Consider the following 14147-nt stretch of genomic DNA (forward strand, 5'->3'; position numbering starts at 1 on the left):
AAGTGATATCAAGTATAATTGAAGTAATAAACGATAGTAAAAGCAAAGCACACTGTCAGGAAGAATTTAAGTATTTACTTTTTAAAATTAAATAAGTTAGGTTTGGAAAGGCAAGACAAGTGAAATAATGCAGGGCTCAATTTACAGAAAATTCCTTTTATTTATCTGTTGCATTAACCCTTGAACTCTTGCCAAAATTACTGTAATTTCTAATACTTACTTACCTAAAGGAGGGAGAAAAAAGGCTATTATATTTTCTTATGATACAACAGCTAGCCCCAACTTTTTTCTTCTTCAAAAATTAAGGTGTTCATGATAAAAAGAACAGAAGGAGTAGAAACATCTGAAGTAATGGCTTACTGCAGCTACTTTTGCCCATTAAATGTAAACAGCACTGCTGTCTACAGCGTACATCCCCTCTAGTTGAATTTTTCACAAAACTTTGTTTTAACAACTGTGGAGTGTTTGTTGGGTTTTTTTTTTTAAACAACATAAGTACTTAATTGTAATGCCAAAAAATATTGGACTAATAATTTACATCTATAAATCTTCAAGTTCCTAATACATACCACAATAACCTAACTATAAACACTGGGAGCTATACATCTTTGATGTGGCTAGGACAATGTCACACATAACCTAGAATCACATTATACATCCAAAGCCCATGATAAATTAGTATTCCAGTCTTTAATAACATTACTAAATATATTTACATATCTTGGGTATAATATTCTCACCTACAATGCCTTCACTCCTGTATCAGGCTAAGGAAGGAGGAGCTAGACAGGTGATAAGCTGTAGAGGCACATACATGAGCTTTCTCACTCTGTGAACTGAGAATCTTCACAGCATCATTTAATCCTGATATTTTCTTTGCAAGTTTGTTCTTGAAAGGGTAGTGTAAATACTTTTTAGTCTAACCTTTAATTCTAAGAAAAACAAAATGGATTGCATTAGCAGCATTAAATCTTTAATTTAGTATTTCCAAATTAAATACCTATCATATTAATTTCAATGTTAAGTTCCTTTACACATTCAGAAGATTTTAATCTGTTCTCCCTGAATTCATGTTTTTTCTTGCTGTTGTTCATGTCTCCAGAAACAAATGCTTCAGAGGTATCCAAGACACTTAAAAGTTTTATTTACTACTCAGTAAGACTGATAGAAAATAAGTTTAAAATTGGCTTAGCCTCTGAAACAGCAGAATCTTGATTTTGCAGTGGCTGAACTGGCAGGAAGAAGTTTTGTTTTAATTTAATTTAATTTCCATTTATAAGATGGACCTATCATGCACCTCTAGGCACATTTACAATATAAAAAACAGCAGCAGTTCTAAGCCAACTACTGCAAGTTTGCCTGTTTTTCTCCCATTGAATGAAAGAGACAAAGAAACACATGAAAGGCCTGTACAGAAGCTGAAAACTCAAGTTGCTCTGGAGGTCATGAACAGTACATGCACTCAGAACAACTACAATTGTTAGCACACACACAGCTCTCAAATGATTTTGAGGTCCCCAATAGCGTGTGTGAGCTGGACAGCACCTCACAAAACACATTTATTTTGCTGATGTGTTCAGTCTAAGCAGCATGAGTAGTTGCAGGACTATTAAAAGAATTAAGTCTCTTTTTCCTACTCATGTCTCCTGATACCACTTGCTCATTTCTCCCAAGATGCAAACTTCAGTTAATGCTTTTCTGAAGTTTGAGATGACTTTCACAGCATCTCTCTGGTACTGGTTCCCTGATGTCTAATGCTTCTTCCCATGCAGTCTTTACTTGCTGAGTAGGAGCACTAAGAGTCTCTTTCACTCTATCTCCTTTACTTAGCCTATCTTTGTTAAACATACGTGCAATTAACATCCTTGAAACTTGTCTCTATTGAATTTGATTGAAATGGGCCAAAAGGTGCTAGGGAAGGGAAGACAGACATAAAGGCAGGGTCACAAGCCTCCATTCATTGGGAAACTGGGCTTAAAAAGAAGAACAAAAAATCACACAACAAGGAAGAACAAGAAAGAAAACCACACAGAAACAAAGTAGCTTGATTAAACAGCCCATCAGTAACTGAGCTACAAATGTAATCACAATCTTTTGATACACTCTACCTATTCATACAGACCTCAAATATTCCAAATTACTGAAAAGTGAGATTGTGGGTAAAGTAGGAGAGAAATAGGCCTGGGGCAAGGTGGAGTTGTTAGAAAAGTCCAGTTGACACCATTTTCACAAGCTAAATCACAGGAGGCCTGGACCACTCTGAACCTTGCCTTGCAGGAACAGCTGTATGTAGATTCAGGGTACTCCTGGAAACAGACACGAGATCTTGCCTGTGTGTTCTGCTGAAGTCCACAGCATTTGCAAATTATTTATTATTAATTAATTTTCAACTGTGACCTATCTTCCCCCTTGTCAGCACTTTTTAATACTCTAATTCAAACAGTTTATAAACAAACATTGTAAGGATAATTACAAGCTGTGTTTTATAAAACTAAGTTTCTGTTTAAAAAATATAGAAGCCAGACAACTTAGAAAAATATATATATACACACATACTGTTCTATACTAGAACAATAGCAACAATCTTATTTTAAAATTATTTTTGCTATTAAACCACTTTTATAAATCATTTAACAACCTAAGTATTATCCTGGCTCTACTTCAGGAAATAAAGAACAGAAAGGACCCAGCACCATAGGTATACAAGAAAAAACATCTTTTTAATTTAAAAAAACACCAAACAAACCAACCTAAGATGCAACAGTGAGAAGTTTGAACTCATAGTAAGTCTACAATGATAACAATAACAATAATATTTTTTCTTCAAGTTGAACACAAAGAACAAAAAAGCCATTAATAATTGAAGCTTGCCAGAGGCATGGCTATTTCTCTCTTTACTAACTGTCTACTGTCTAATTTAATTACAAGTATTAAACTCCACGCTGAGGTCAACCAGCTTCAGTTCCTCCAATATTACACTTCAACCAGCGCTCATTAACGTGTCTACTGAATGGATTAGCACATCTGAAGATGTATGTACGCAGGCCAGGGGACAGTCTAATGATAGCCAATTGTTCATTTATAATAGGACACATGTTCGAGACTGTAACTTATTATAACTAATGTCGAATTTATTAAATTCTAAAGAAAAAAATACCAGTACAGAAAACCATTTTTTTCTTAATGTGGCTATGAGCAATCATATCGCTGTTGAGCATTTGTGCCTGCACTAAGACAAAACACCTTACATACAACATTGTCGAATTCTCAATATTTTTAACTTTTTTTTTGAAAGGAAAATTATGTTAATAGACAGCATGTGACTCCAAAGTGAATAAAAAGTAATCTTAGCAAGGACTCACCACATATTTATTAATTGGCATTTAAAGTTTTGAAGTACTACAACATCATTCAGACTTAATGCTTTTTCTTCTACACAAACCATTACCTCCCTTCATCTTTCACCACTTCACATGTCATCCTGCCAACATTTGCAATGATGGTAAAAATCACCAGTATGGCAAAATTAGATATTGGTAGAGAATGATTTATATGGCTTAACCTACTTCAGTAAAATACCAACTATTAGCAGATAAAGATGTTATGATATTTTATGGTTCTTTTAGAAAAAGTTATTGGAATTTCTTTGACTCTTAATTTCTCTGGGTTTATTACCAAAAGAAAATCTTTTTGGTAATACTCCGAAACACTCACCTTTTTTGTTAGAGAGTCATCTGAATCAGAAGGCATCCTTGTTGACACATGGAACATTACTTCTACTGTCGAGGTAGCAAAATAAGGAGTGGTCAGTCCAGTGCTTTTGTTTTTTTGCAGTCCTCCCATAAAGCCACAATGGTTTGTGAGATTTACCTAGAAGTAAAGCCCAGAAAGCATTAGGAAGGAAAAAATAAAAATAAAAAATCAGGTGATTGATACATTCTTTACACGTTGAAATGCATCTTCAACCAAATTTTTAAAAGTGAAGGCCCTTTTCACAATAGTACAGTTACGCTCTTCTAAAAGAGCTCAGACTTGCTAACTAGACTGGAAATCAACTGCAGTGCAGTGGCATTTTATATTCCACAGTCACCAAAGATGCTGCTGGGAAGATGAGGCTGGAGAAAAGGAAAGGTTGTGTAAATGAATATTGACTGCATTATTCCCAGATCAGTTAACTGTAGTCACTTACGTGTGCTTTTAAATTTTTTTAAAATTCTGTGATACTACATCAGCCTTGGCCTGAGCTCTGAAGAAAACCTGTGTGAGAGACAGACAATTTTAAATTGTCTTGCTGCCTTCCATATATTTTCTTGAGAAATTTTCCTTCTGTGAATGTGAAAAAAGTCACAGGAAACTAACTGATAATTTGTAAATAAGTCTGTAAGTCCCAGTTCTATCAGAAATAGTTTGGCACTGAAATAAGTAAGCATGCTTAATGTGCTATTTCACTTTTACAACAGGGCCTAAAAAAAGCTATATGTCAGATGTGAATACATTTGATCTCTGCCCACATGGGATATATTTGCTTTTCTGTTAATAAAGGATCCAGAATTTAATGTTAAGATGTTAAAATATTAAATGTCTCATCATGGAATATTAATCCAAACTAGTAACACTTCAACCTAGCTAATAAAGGCTAAGAGAATTCACCCACTTAGGAAAGATATTTGAAGACAGTGTGATTTTTTTTTTCTCCTGAAGAATCAAGAATGTGGGAAATAAACATGTGTTTATGACAGTCAGCAGATTTCTAGCAGTTTTCCTCTGTTTCTTTGAAAAAGTCAGAGCCATTATCCACACAGTTAATCTAGCAGTGCTCTGATACACCCAAGGCATAAGTAAAAGAACAAATAAGATGGATGCTCCTGATGAACACAAGAGGAACAGAAAACCTGCAGATTCTTATGCAGTCAGTCAGGAGCAGGACTGATTCCTGTACTTCTGTGTGACAGTGCCAAGTTGAACTTTACAATGGAAGTTAATCCTGTGTAGTCAGAAAGAAAGGATGCAAAAAAGGAAATCCTCGTAACAGTATCTTAATTAGTGACTTAAGAGTTGTAGGTTCATATAGATGTCTGACTACTGGAAGCGACATGGAGCAGAGTGTGTGAACACATACATGCCTGTAGTAGAAGGCAGGAAAAAGGGAGTGTGAGAGAATCATAGAATGGTTTGGGTTGGAAGGGACCTTAAAGATCATCTAGTTCCACCCCCCCCTGCCATCAGCAGGGACACCTTACACTAGACCAGGTTGCTCAAAGCAGTTCATGTTTATATTTTTTGGATGCCCAAATTTGAGCAAATCTCAAATTTCAATGGATTTAACACCTTACAGGCCCACCAGGAAGTCAAGAAGCCTCTTAATCAGTCCATGGAAGCCAAGTACAGGACTGCACATGAAAGAATCATCTCTGCCTGCACAAACGTTCTTAAATTGAAAGAGTTTAAAATTAAATAGCTAGTACTGCTAATAAAATTAAAACCAGAATTAGTCTCTACATTCTACTTGCAAAACAGTGTATTTCAGTACTTGTGGGTAATGCTAGCCAAAGACTTATAATATCTAAATGGATCTGTAGTTTTCTCTGTAAACAAACTTAGCATAAAAACATTTTAATAAATACCTCCCAGCCAAGACCAGCTACAAAATCCTCATAGGCTTGACTCCCCCCAGTATTAGTAAGAATGGAGTGTTTATCTTCTTGTCCTTCAGCAACATAAAACACTGCGATCTTGTGTGTCTCTCGGCTGTAAAACAGAGGATGGTCACTGCGTAACTCTGCCTTTACTGATACAAACCAAAAAATGTACCGAGTACACACAGAGCGTGGCTTTTAAAACATCAAAAAAGACAGCAGAAGTGAAGTACAACTATATAGCTTCGTTCTGAATGTCTTCTGTATCTCCATATTGCCATTCTGTCTCTTCCAGTCTGGTCTTCTCTAGAGCTTAGAGTTTTGCAACACATGAACAGCATTTACCCCTGCCATCGCTTCTAAGATGTGGGATGGTGCTGGCAGTTACCAATTGCTAATGGAATGCTGGGCTTCTGAAATGAGCAAATCCTGTACCACAGGCATTACTGACCCTGTGCTGCCCGTTAACAACAGTGCCTTGTGAATGCAGTGGCAAAGGCAGCTTATGCAACTGGATGAAGAATCTTTTAAGTACTATAGCAATGTCTTCTGTTCACAGCTTACTGTGAGACACTGGAGCAACTGAAGGTGGTTTCTCACACTTCTAAAACATCCACTGGATTTTATTTTAACTTTTACAAAAACAAAGTGTTTAATTCTGTGCTACAACTCCAACTAGAATTCCATGTCTTCATATACTAACAGCATTGGAAAACAGCTGAACAATTAGCCAAAGCTTGAAATGTGGAGACTTTCATATATCAAAGTTTTAAAACTATTCCATGTTGTGCATAAAAATGCTCATAATTTTCAGTTATTTTGAGTTTGTTCTGTCTCATGATATTCTACTTGTAGAGTTTCACTCCACAAATAACACCAATGTAATTTCACTGTAACACCAATAACTACAATACAGTGCAAAACACATGAATAATTTAGAACACTATTTAAAAAAATAGTTCAACTCTCACATCTACGCAATTAAAGCCATTTAAGCACAAGTATGCTTAAAACAAATAAGAAGGCAACCATTAAAGAATTTACCATTGTCTTGAGTCCAAATTTCTGAGTTCTCGAAGTAACTTCTCGTTTTTCTTCAGGAGATGAAAGCTCCTTCTAAATAGAGAAATACGTAACTCTCTTATAACTTGTTCAGTGATGGATACAGAACAGTACAAGAACTGTACAAGAACATATCCAGGTCTATGCAAGAACAGTCAGCAAATGCTTTTGCTTTTCAATAGTCCTTTCTTATATAAAATATTAAGATGTCTTTTAAAAAAAATACAAGCAATTTTTTCTACTCCAGAAAATCTTCTACACCCATTATAGCCCTAAGTACAACCCTTACTTCTGTTAACCTGTTGGATCCAACTGGGATCAATCTCTGCTCTATAGCAGTTCAGGCAGAACTCCCTTTAATGCATATGTGAGCTGCACACTAGGCCAAAATATATATGCTTAGTGACAAAAGACACTCCCATAATCTACTGTCCTAGGGAGCTAGTGCAGCAAACACAGAGCTTTTGCTATTCTGAATTGCAGAAGAGAGCCGAACATAGCTCACTAGTCACCCAGCCAACTGTGACCATTTAATGAAAAAACAAGACAATATGTTACAGCAAGAAAGGTACTTCTAATTTCTTTTAAACTGCACTTGAAGACGTTTCCCGCAAAACAGACTGGAAGAGTTTAAGTGCAGTACTGTTCAAAACCAGACTGCCTTGAGGAATTAAAGACCCAAATAAGAAGGGTTATAACATTAAAATTTTGTCTATCCCAGCGACATCTCAGTGACACAGATTATTTTTGTTTCACAGAATATCCATTTCTCTTCATAGCAGGAAAATATTTCAGTGCCTCTAACATGGAATTTGACAGCTATGGCAAAAGAAGATTTCAGAAAGACCCTCAAATTCTAGGATGCTAATATTTGTACAGACCCACATGTATATGCAGACACACACCTAACTACAGCCACACAAAAATAATAATGTAATCAGAGACATTACTTTTGTAACTAAACCTGTCTCGTCTCCTGTGGTTCTAAACAATACCCAAACACCACCAATGTTGAATTAATAAGCAGGGGACATCTTTCTAGTTAGCTAACACAGATGCAATGCTTTGAGGCTGCATGCAAGCATGCTCTTAGCAGGCAAAGCAGCAGGACACTGTCCAGCAACACAATAGCTCAGAATATGATGCTTTCAGAGTCTCTTTCTGGCACAGAAAGTTAATGGTTTTTGCAGGAATGTACATGGTAAGCAAAGAAAGCAAAAAAAGATGCCTTCTTTACCCATGGAAGTACCCCTTAGTTCAGTTGGTGAAAGGATTATTAGAAAAGATATCACTCCTTCAATTCTCCTTCCAACACTGTTCTTAGGGAAGAATATAAACAGCAATAAAGGCAACAGGCTACTTCTTTCTGTCTCTCTAAATGACAGGATGAATTGCAGAAGAAAGCTGCCATCTTCCCCTTAGTTGCACATCCCCTGTTCTCTTTTTTTGGCTGGCCTGAAGTATTTTTGGTTTAACTCACTCTATCTTCAACTACTAGTACACTGTAAAAATAGCACAATTCCTTAAAAGAAAGTTCTTAAATTGTGAATCTTGTCTTTTCTTTTTACCTTTTATCCCAAGAATTCATTCCCAGTATACTGAGAAGTAATCTGCAGTAGTAAAATGCTGACTGGGGCTTTTGTGAGGTTGGCTCGTCCTGCTCCATAGCCCTCATATTTAAATCATTGAAATGCTTTTCAACAAACTCCCTCTCTTCTGTGTGTTGTTTCAGGATTGCATTGATGACATCGTTCTCCTGCTTCTCTGAGATGCAGACTGGTTGAGGGGCAGGAATGTTGAGTGAGACACCAGTTCTCTGTAAGCATTCAGGGCTTGTAACTCCTAAGTACTGCAGGAGCTCATCAAGGGCGTCTTCCTCATCCCTAATTGTATCCCATGTTGGTACAGTGTCTCTGAATTTCCTTTTTACTTGGAGTGCAATTCCATCCCTTGCAGATACATCCTCCACGTGCTCAAAAGATGAAAGAGCATCTTCTGTTGTATCTTGTTGTGATAATGAAAGTGCAAAAGATGTTTGTTGTGAAGACCCACATAAAGGTGATGGTCCATACAAAATGGCTGAATCCCAGGAGTATTTGCCAGATAGATCACGCACTATAATTCTAACATTTGAATTAGCAGATGCAAGTCCAGCAGACAGTCCTCCCCCTGGCATGTCATCTTCTGCTTGGATTTGTATGCAAGACACCAGGGAAGTATTGTTTAACACAAAAAATTGAAGGTTTGGGTTCTCAAAGAGTTCAGGAGAAAGTTCAGGACTTTCACTGTATGGATTGTCATTGTTTTCACACACTTGACTGGTTAGCATAGCAGGACCTCCACTCATAGGATAGTGGCCTAAGTGGTTGACTAGATGTGTTATGACAGTACGAGCAGCAACAGAAATTAATCCTTGCTGCATGTGAGTTTTCACTGCAAGAGAAAGAACACAGGTTTTAAAAGAAGAGTTCAGAAAGCAGCACTGAGATTTACATATTTCTTTTGGTCTCCTCTTGCTTGTGAGTCTTAAACAGAGGATGAGCACTGCAAGGTTAGGATACAGCCAACTCAGTAATGGAAAATATGTATTTTCATGAACACTAGTTTCAAAGATATAGAGCATAAAAAATCATAAGATATGTGAAGAAGCATCTTCACTATTTTACAGCTTGCCAAACCCCTTACCATAGCTTTGTAATCAGCATGGTTCTTCTAAAATACCGGTTTCTTAAAGTAGTGAAAATAAATTGCTGATGAAGTAGAGAACATAATTGTGTTGTAAGAAGTCCACTTCCAGCTGCAATGGATTTTTATATTTATCCACATCATTACATTGTGAAAGACAAAGGAACATGGATGCACAAACCTCTAATCCCTCTTAATTTCCCCAGGGAGTATATAGTTGCAGGTTAGGTTGAGAATAATACGGGATGATTTTAAAGTACCAAATCAAAGACCAGGCTATCTATACTGAACACAATCTAACAGTAGCAAAATTTTAAAAAAGCAGATCTCATGTCTCAACTGCATTTTAAGAAGTTTCAGTTTGGAAAAACTTGAAGGGAGAAATTGAAGTTAATTGTGCCTATCTTATGTGAAATTCATCTTGTGATATGTACTGGTATTGTGTGGCTTTGCCATCTCCTTCTTTGTTGCATACCTTCCACCTGCATGCAACGTTATATAAATTCTCAAAAGGAATTTCTTAATGTTTACACCACACCCTGCCAACCAAGTACTTTATTGGCACTAGATTCTTTCATCAAATCCACTCTACATTACTCAAGAAGGACAGAGCTGGTGCAAGTGACTGCCAGGCAGACAACCCCCAACTGGCTCAGGGTACCTGGTGAAGAATGCATACACAAAAATATTACACTGTAGATCACAGTTAGAAGAGAAAACAGGATCAATATGGCGAAGCACATATTTCTGCAGCCTCTCTCTTGTAACAGGGCCTAGATGCCTTGAATTTGGGATTTACAAGGGGAAGATAAATAAAGACTGTATTCCTCAGGATTACATAATCTATTTTAAACAATACTAAACATGGAAAACTGCTGCAAACACTTCCCACCTTCTTTCCCACCAAAGATCCATCAAACTAGAATGTTCTGAACCACATTACTTTTTTATTCAGTATTTACTGAGAAAATATAACTTCCTGGACACCTAAGTGCGGTATAATTAACTCATCTCCCTTTATATTGTGTATTTATACACAATAAAAACTATGTTTAATAAATTAGTTTTTGCAGTTTAAGATGTCTTAATTGGTTTAACTGGAAAAAATAAAGGCAGATTTGTAATGCATACTGACTGTTATGACAGATCTTTAGTTTCTGAAGCACTGGATGCATTCTCCAACTTCAAGAGTAAACAACTAGTAAATATTTGCTTCTTTTCTTCCCACAAGGTTTGGGTAAAGCATGTAAGAGACATTTGGGATTCTGGCTCTTCCCTACCTTTAAGAAGCACTAGATCTTAACTGTAAAAAGCGAAACTTTTATTTCTGTTAATAGTTGGCAAAATTAAGAACTTAATTTTTAGACTATTCCAAAACTCAAATAAACTCATCTATCTTAATTAATTAAGGGCTTAAAAACAAATATGAACAAATCAGGTATTATATTTTTATTATCTATAGCCTTACTGAGGTTTAAAATTTACAAACACAAAAATATTCACTGAAGCTGAATTAAACATCCAGATATTGATAGCATACAAGGAAATTAAGTTATAGTGCCATCTGCTGAAATATAAGAAGGAACTGTAAGCAAGTTTATACAAGACAAAGAGAAAATAAGTTGGATGCCTGGAGAATAATTTATCCGTGCAGTACTAACCAGCCCCTAGACAATGCAGAGGCTGGCTCATCTCTGTCAGGATATTTATGCCAAGTGTTTAGCACGTGGCACTGCAAAGGTAATGCTCTTTTCAGGTTCCTAGGAGCAAAGACATGTGAGCTTCCCAGCTACCTGAAGTCTCACATTGTGTAGGTTAAATGCCTCCATTTAAGTTCTGCTGAAAAACCTGAAGAAAGAGAGGGACCTGTTAGTACTTAAGTTATTACTACTGCTGCTTCATGGCAAACTCTATAAAGATCTCAATTCTGTACCATGCTTGTATTGTGCCTGGGTGCATGAATTTAACCCCTTAGGAGCCTAAGTGACATATAAAAAAGAAAGGTGATACGATGATACAAAGAGCAGAACATCGAATTCAAATTTGGAAGCTCCATTCCCAGTCCTACCACAGTAATTTTCTCTGAAAATTTTACTCCCAAAGGAAAATAAAAAAATAAAAGAATTGAGATATAAATCTGTCATAGCCGCTTTCATAAAAAGATAATAGTACTTCTCACTGGTCTTCTCCCAGAATACAGTATCATTCTTCTAAAAATGACACAGAAAACTTAAGTCAGAAGTATTAAGAGAAGTATACTGAAAAGTAAACTATAAGATGTAACCTGTTACGTTGAAACAAAATAAAGCAGTCTTGAAAGATTTTTGCACACAGCAGATCAGATTTTGGTGATGATTTCCCTTGGCAAAACAAAACCAAGAGCCCAGTAATGCTTTTGAAATTATGATAATTTTAAATTAAATTTGCAACTTAAAGGATACATATTAGTAATTTGTTCCTAGAAGCACAACTCCTCCATCAGGAATAACTCGACATTCAATATATCAGAATTCTTAAAATCAGTATCTACACCATACTCTTAGTTTCTGGAGGGCAGATCAAAACACACAATAACACAAGCCACCACAGCTTTGCCACAAATTCTACAAACTAAGCCAAACCATTACACATTAAAGCAGTTTAGCTGGCTGCTTTGCCAATCTGTTTTCCTGAGTGAACTCAACTCTGCTCTCTTTACAATGGTACAGCTTTTTGCTTGGGCAATGTAATTTATCTGTGTACACGACCACATGGCAATTTGCTAGAAGCATGGTATAGTGGCTATTTCCACGAAATTACCTCTTCTGTGGAAAGGCTGAAGGTCCATCACCACTAATTTGTATCAGTAGCATGAATGGAGGATTTCTGAATTTCCTTAAGATGCATCCTTAACTCCTGAATTCAACTTTGGCTGAACAGCTTCTAAACAACTACAGCTATGCAGTAGAAGGGAAAAGTAATGACTGAGGGTGGAATTAAACTCTCCTCACCCTCTTAGCTACCTAAAGAATGATGCACCTGTACTGACTAATTCATCTTAGTTAGAAGCCCAAATTAGAGAAATGGGATGAATCACCCTCTGGAAACTCTTTCTCCATTAGAGAGAGCCTAAGAGTTCAGCAGTTTAGCTTAGCTACCTGTATTTTACATCAGCTTACAGAAGTTTCACTCCTTTCTAATTTTAAGCTTTGGGTATAGAGAGACGAGGTTACAGAGAACCCATAACTAGACAAAACACAAACTGTGCTGATCTGGATGTGCTATGTACAAAGTGTTTTTTAAAATGTGGTACTTTGTCTCCTTTCACTAAAAAGGCAAAGAGCAAAGCCTTAAAAGAAAAGTACTTTAGATTTCTAATTTTTAAATAAAAGCTAAGACTAAACATCAGATAGGGGAAACCTTTCCTTCAGAAATTGAAATATATTAGGAAAAAAGATTGATCTATGCAGAGGAGTTTAAAATATGTTTGGGGAACTATGACAAATGGGGGAAAATCCATTAAATCAATAATTGATGGACCACTGTATCTACGCAATACAACTGCTACCTTCTAATCACCACTATCTCTAAGAGATTTGTGACCTATGAAGAACAGGTTTCAAAATGGTTTTGCCTATAATTACAGAAAAATTCCCATAAAATATTATTTCTTTATGACTAGACTCTATTCAATAGTCTAGTTTTGCTATTTATTAACATTAGAAGATACGTAGCACTTTTTGTTTACTGCTACTTATTTGCATGTAACCAGCTTCCCTGTAAATACAAGGGCCACAAAAAACTCAATTTTACTTTTTCTTAAATGTTCGCATCATTTAATATAACAAAAAAGCTTTTAAGGAGAGGTTCCATTTTAATTCTCCCTCATATATGTTCATGGTCCTGTAATTACAGGTGGAAGATCAGAAGCGGGTAAGCAGATCACAGCACAATGCAGTCCAAGTCAGCTTTTGCGCATCTAAACCGTACAGTGAAGAGGACTATAATGCTATACTACCCCTGAAGAAACACCCCTGTCAGTGTGACACTGAATCCAGATGAGTTAGGCTTGGTTAATTAGCACAGGCAGCACTCATATGCCTGTACTGTAGCTAGACAAAGCTATTACCAATACTAGCTAGCAGATCAGTTCATCAACCTTCATGTAGACAAGCCCTGTGATTCCTTGGATGTATGAAAGCATCACGGACTTGCTATCTGCAAGTTGTGATGATGCAAGAAAAGCTTCCTACAGATTTCTTTATTGTCAGCTGCTGAAAGTTCATTCTGGTTTAAATATAACACTTAACAATTAAATCTACCACTGTACCCGGAACCTACAGAAAGGAAGACAGTTTCACAGATAATCCTAGGTATAACAGATTCCTTGTGAGAGACAGCACTTGGAAAGGTACTGAAACAGAGAGGGTAATGGTTCTCTTCTCTCTCCACATCATCAGTTTCCACAGGATTTACCAAATCTTTGCCCTGACATTTACTGCACAGCTTGCTCCAGCCTCTCAACAGGTCCTGTTCCCACTACACAGCTACAGTCCTGTATCTTCATGGTCTGACACCACACCATACCGTGGCTAAGTGTCCCTAAAACTTGTGATGGATCTGAACCTTGAACAATGGGAGGCACACCAGTGTATATCAATCACATCTACCAAACTGATCAAAAGCACCCTGTCTTAAAAAATCTGGTGTTTCAGTACTTTCAGCTTTGCTTGTGACCTAAGGAAACTTATCAACCTCCCCTCTGTCTTTGTAGAACTTCCTTGA

At 36.6% G+C, this 14147-nt stretch overlaps 1 protein-coding gene across 1 annotated transcript in view; it reads right to left on the bottom strand.

Moving 5' to 3' along the window:
• The window catches only part of LOC104525876 (ral GTPase-activating protein subunit alpha-1-like), a gene marked incomplete at its 5' end in the record, with an annotated part of 57690 nt that overhangs the window by 37619 nt on the left and 5924 nt on the right, over positions 1-14147 (bottom strand). The window contains 4 exons of the mRNA XM_010169152.1: positions 3715-3870; positions 5625-5748; positions 6681-6752; positions 8267-9131. Coding sequence (XP_010167454.1) covers positions 3715-3870; positions 5625-5748; positions 6681-6752; positions 8267-9131 — 1217 coding nt within the window. The remainder of the gene's footprint in view (positions 1-3714; positions 3871-5624; positions 5749-6680; positions 6753-8266; positions 9132-14147) is intronic.

The sequence above is a fragment of the Antrostomus carolinensis genome, unplaced genomic scaffold, assembly GCF_000700745.2.
Source record: "Antrostomus carolinensis isolate BGI_N321 unplaced genomic scaffold, ASM70074v2 scaffold37825, whole genome shotgun sequence".
NCBI classification, from domain to species: Eukaryota; Metazoa; Chordata; class Aves; order Caprimulgiformes; family Caprimulgidae; genus Antrostomus; species Antrostomus carolinensis.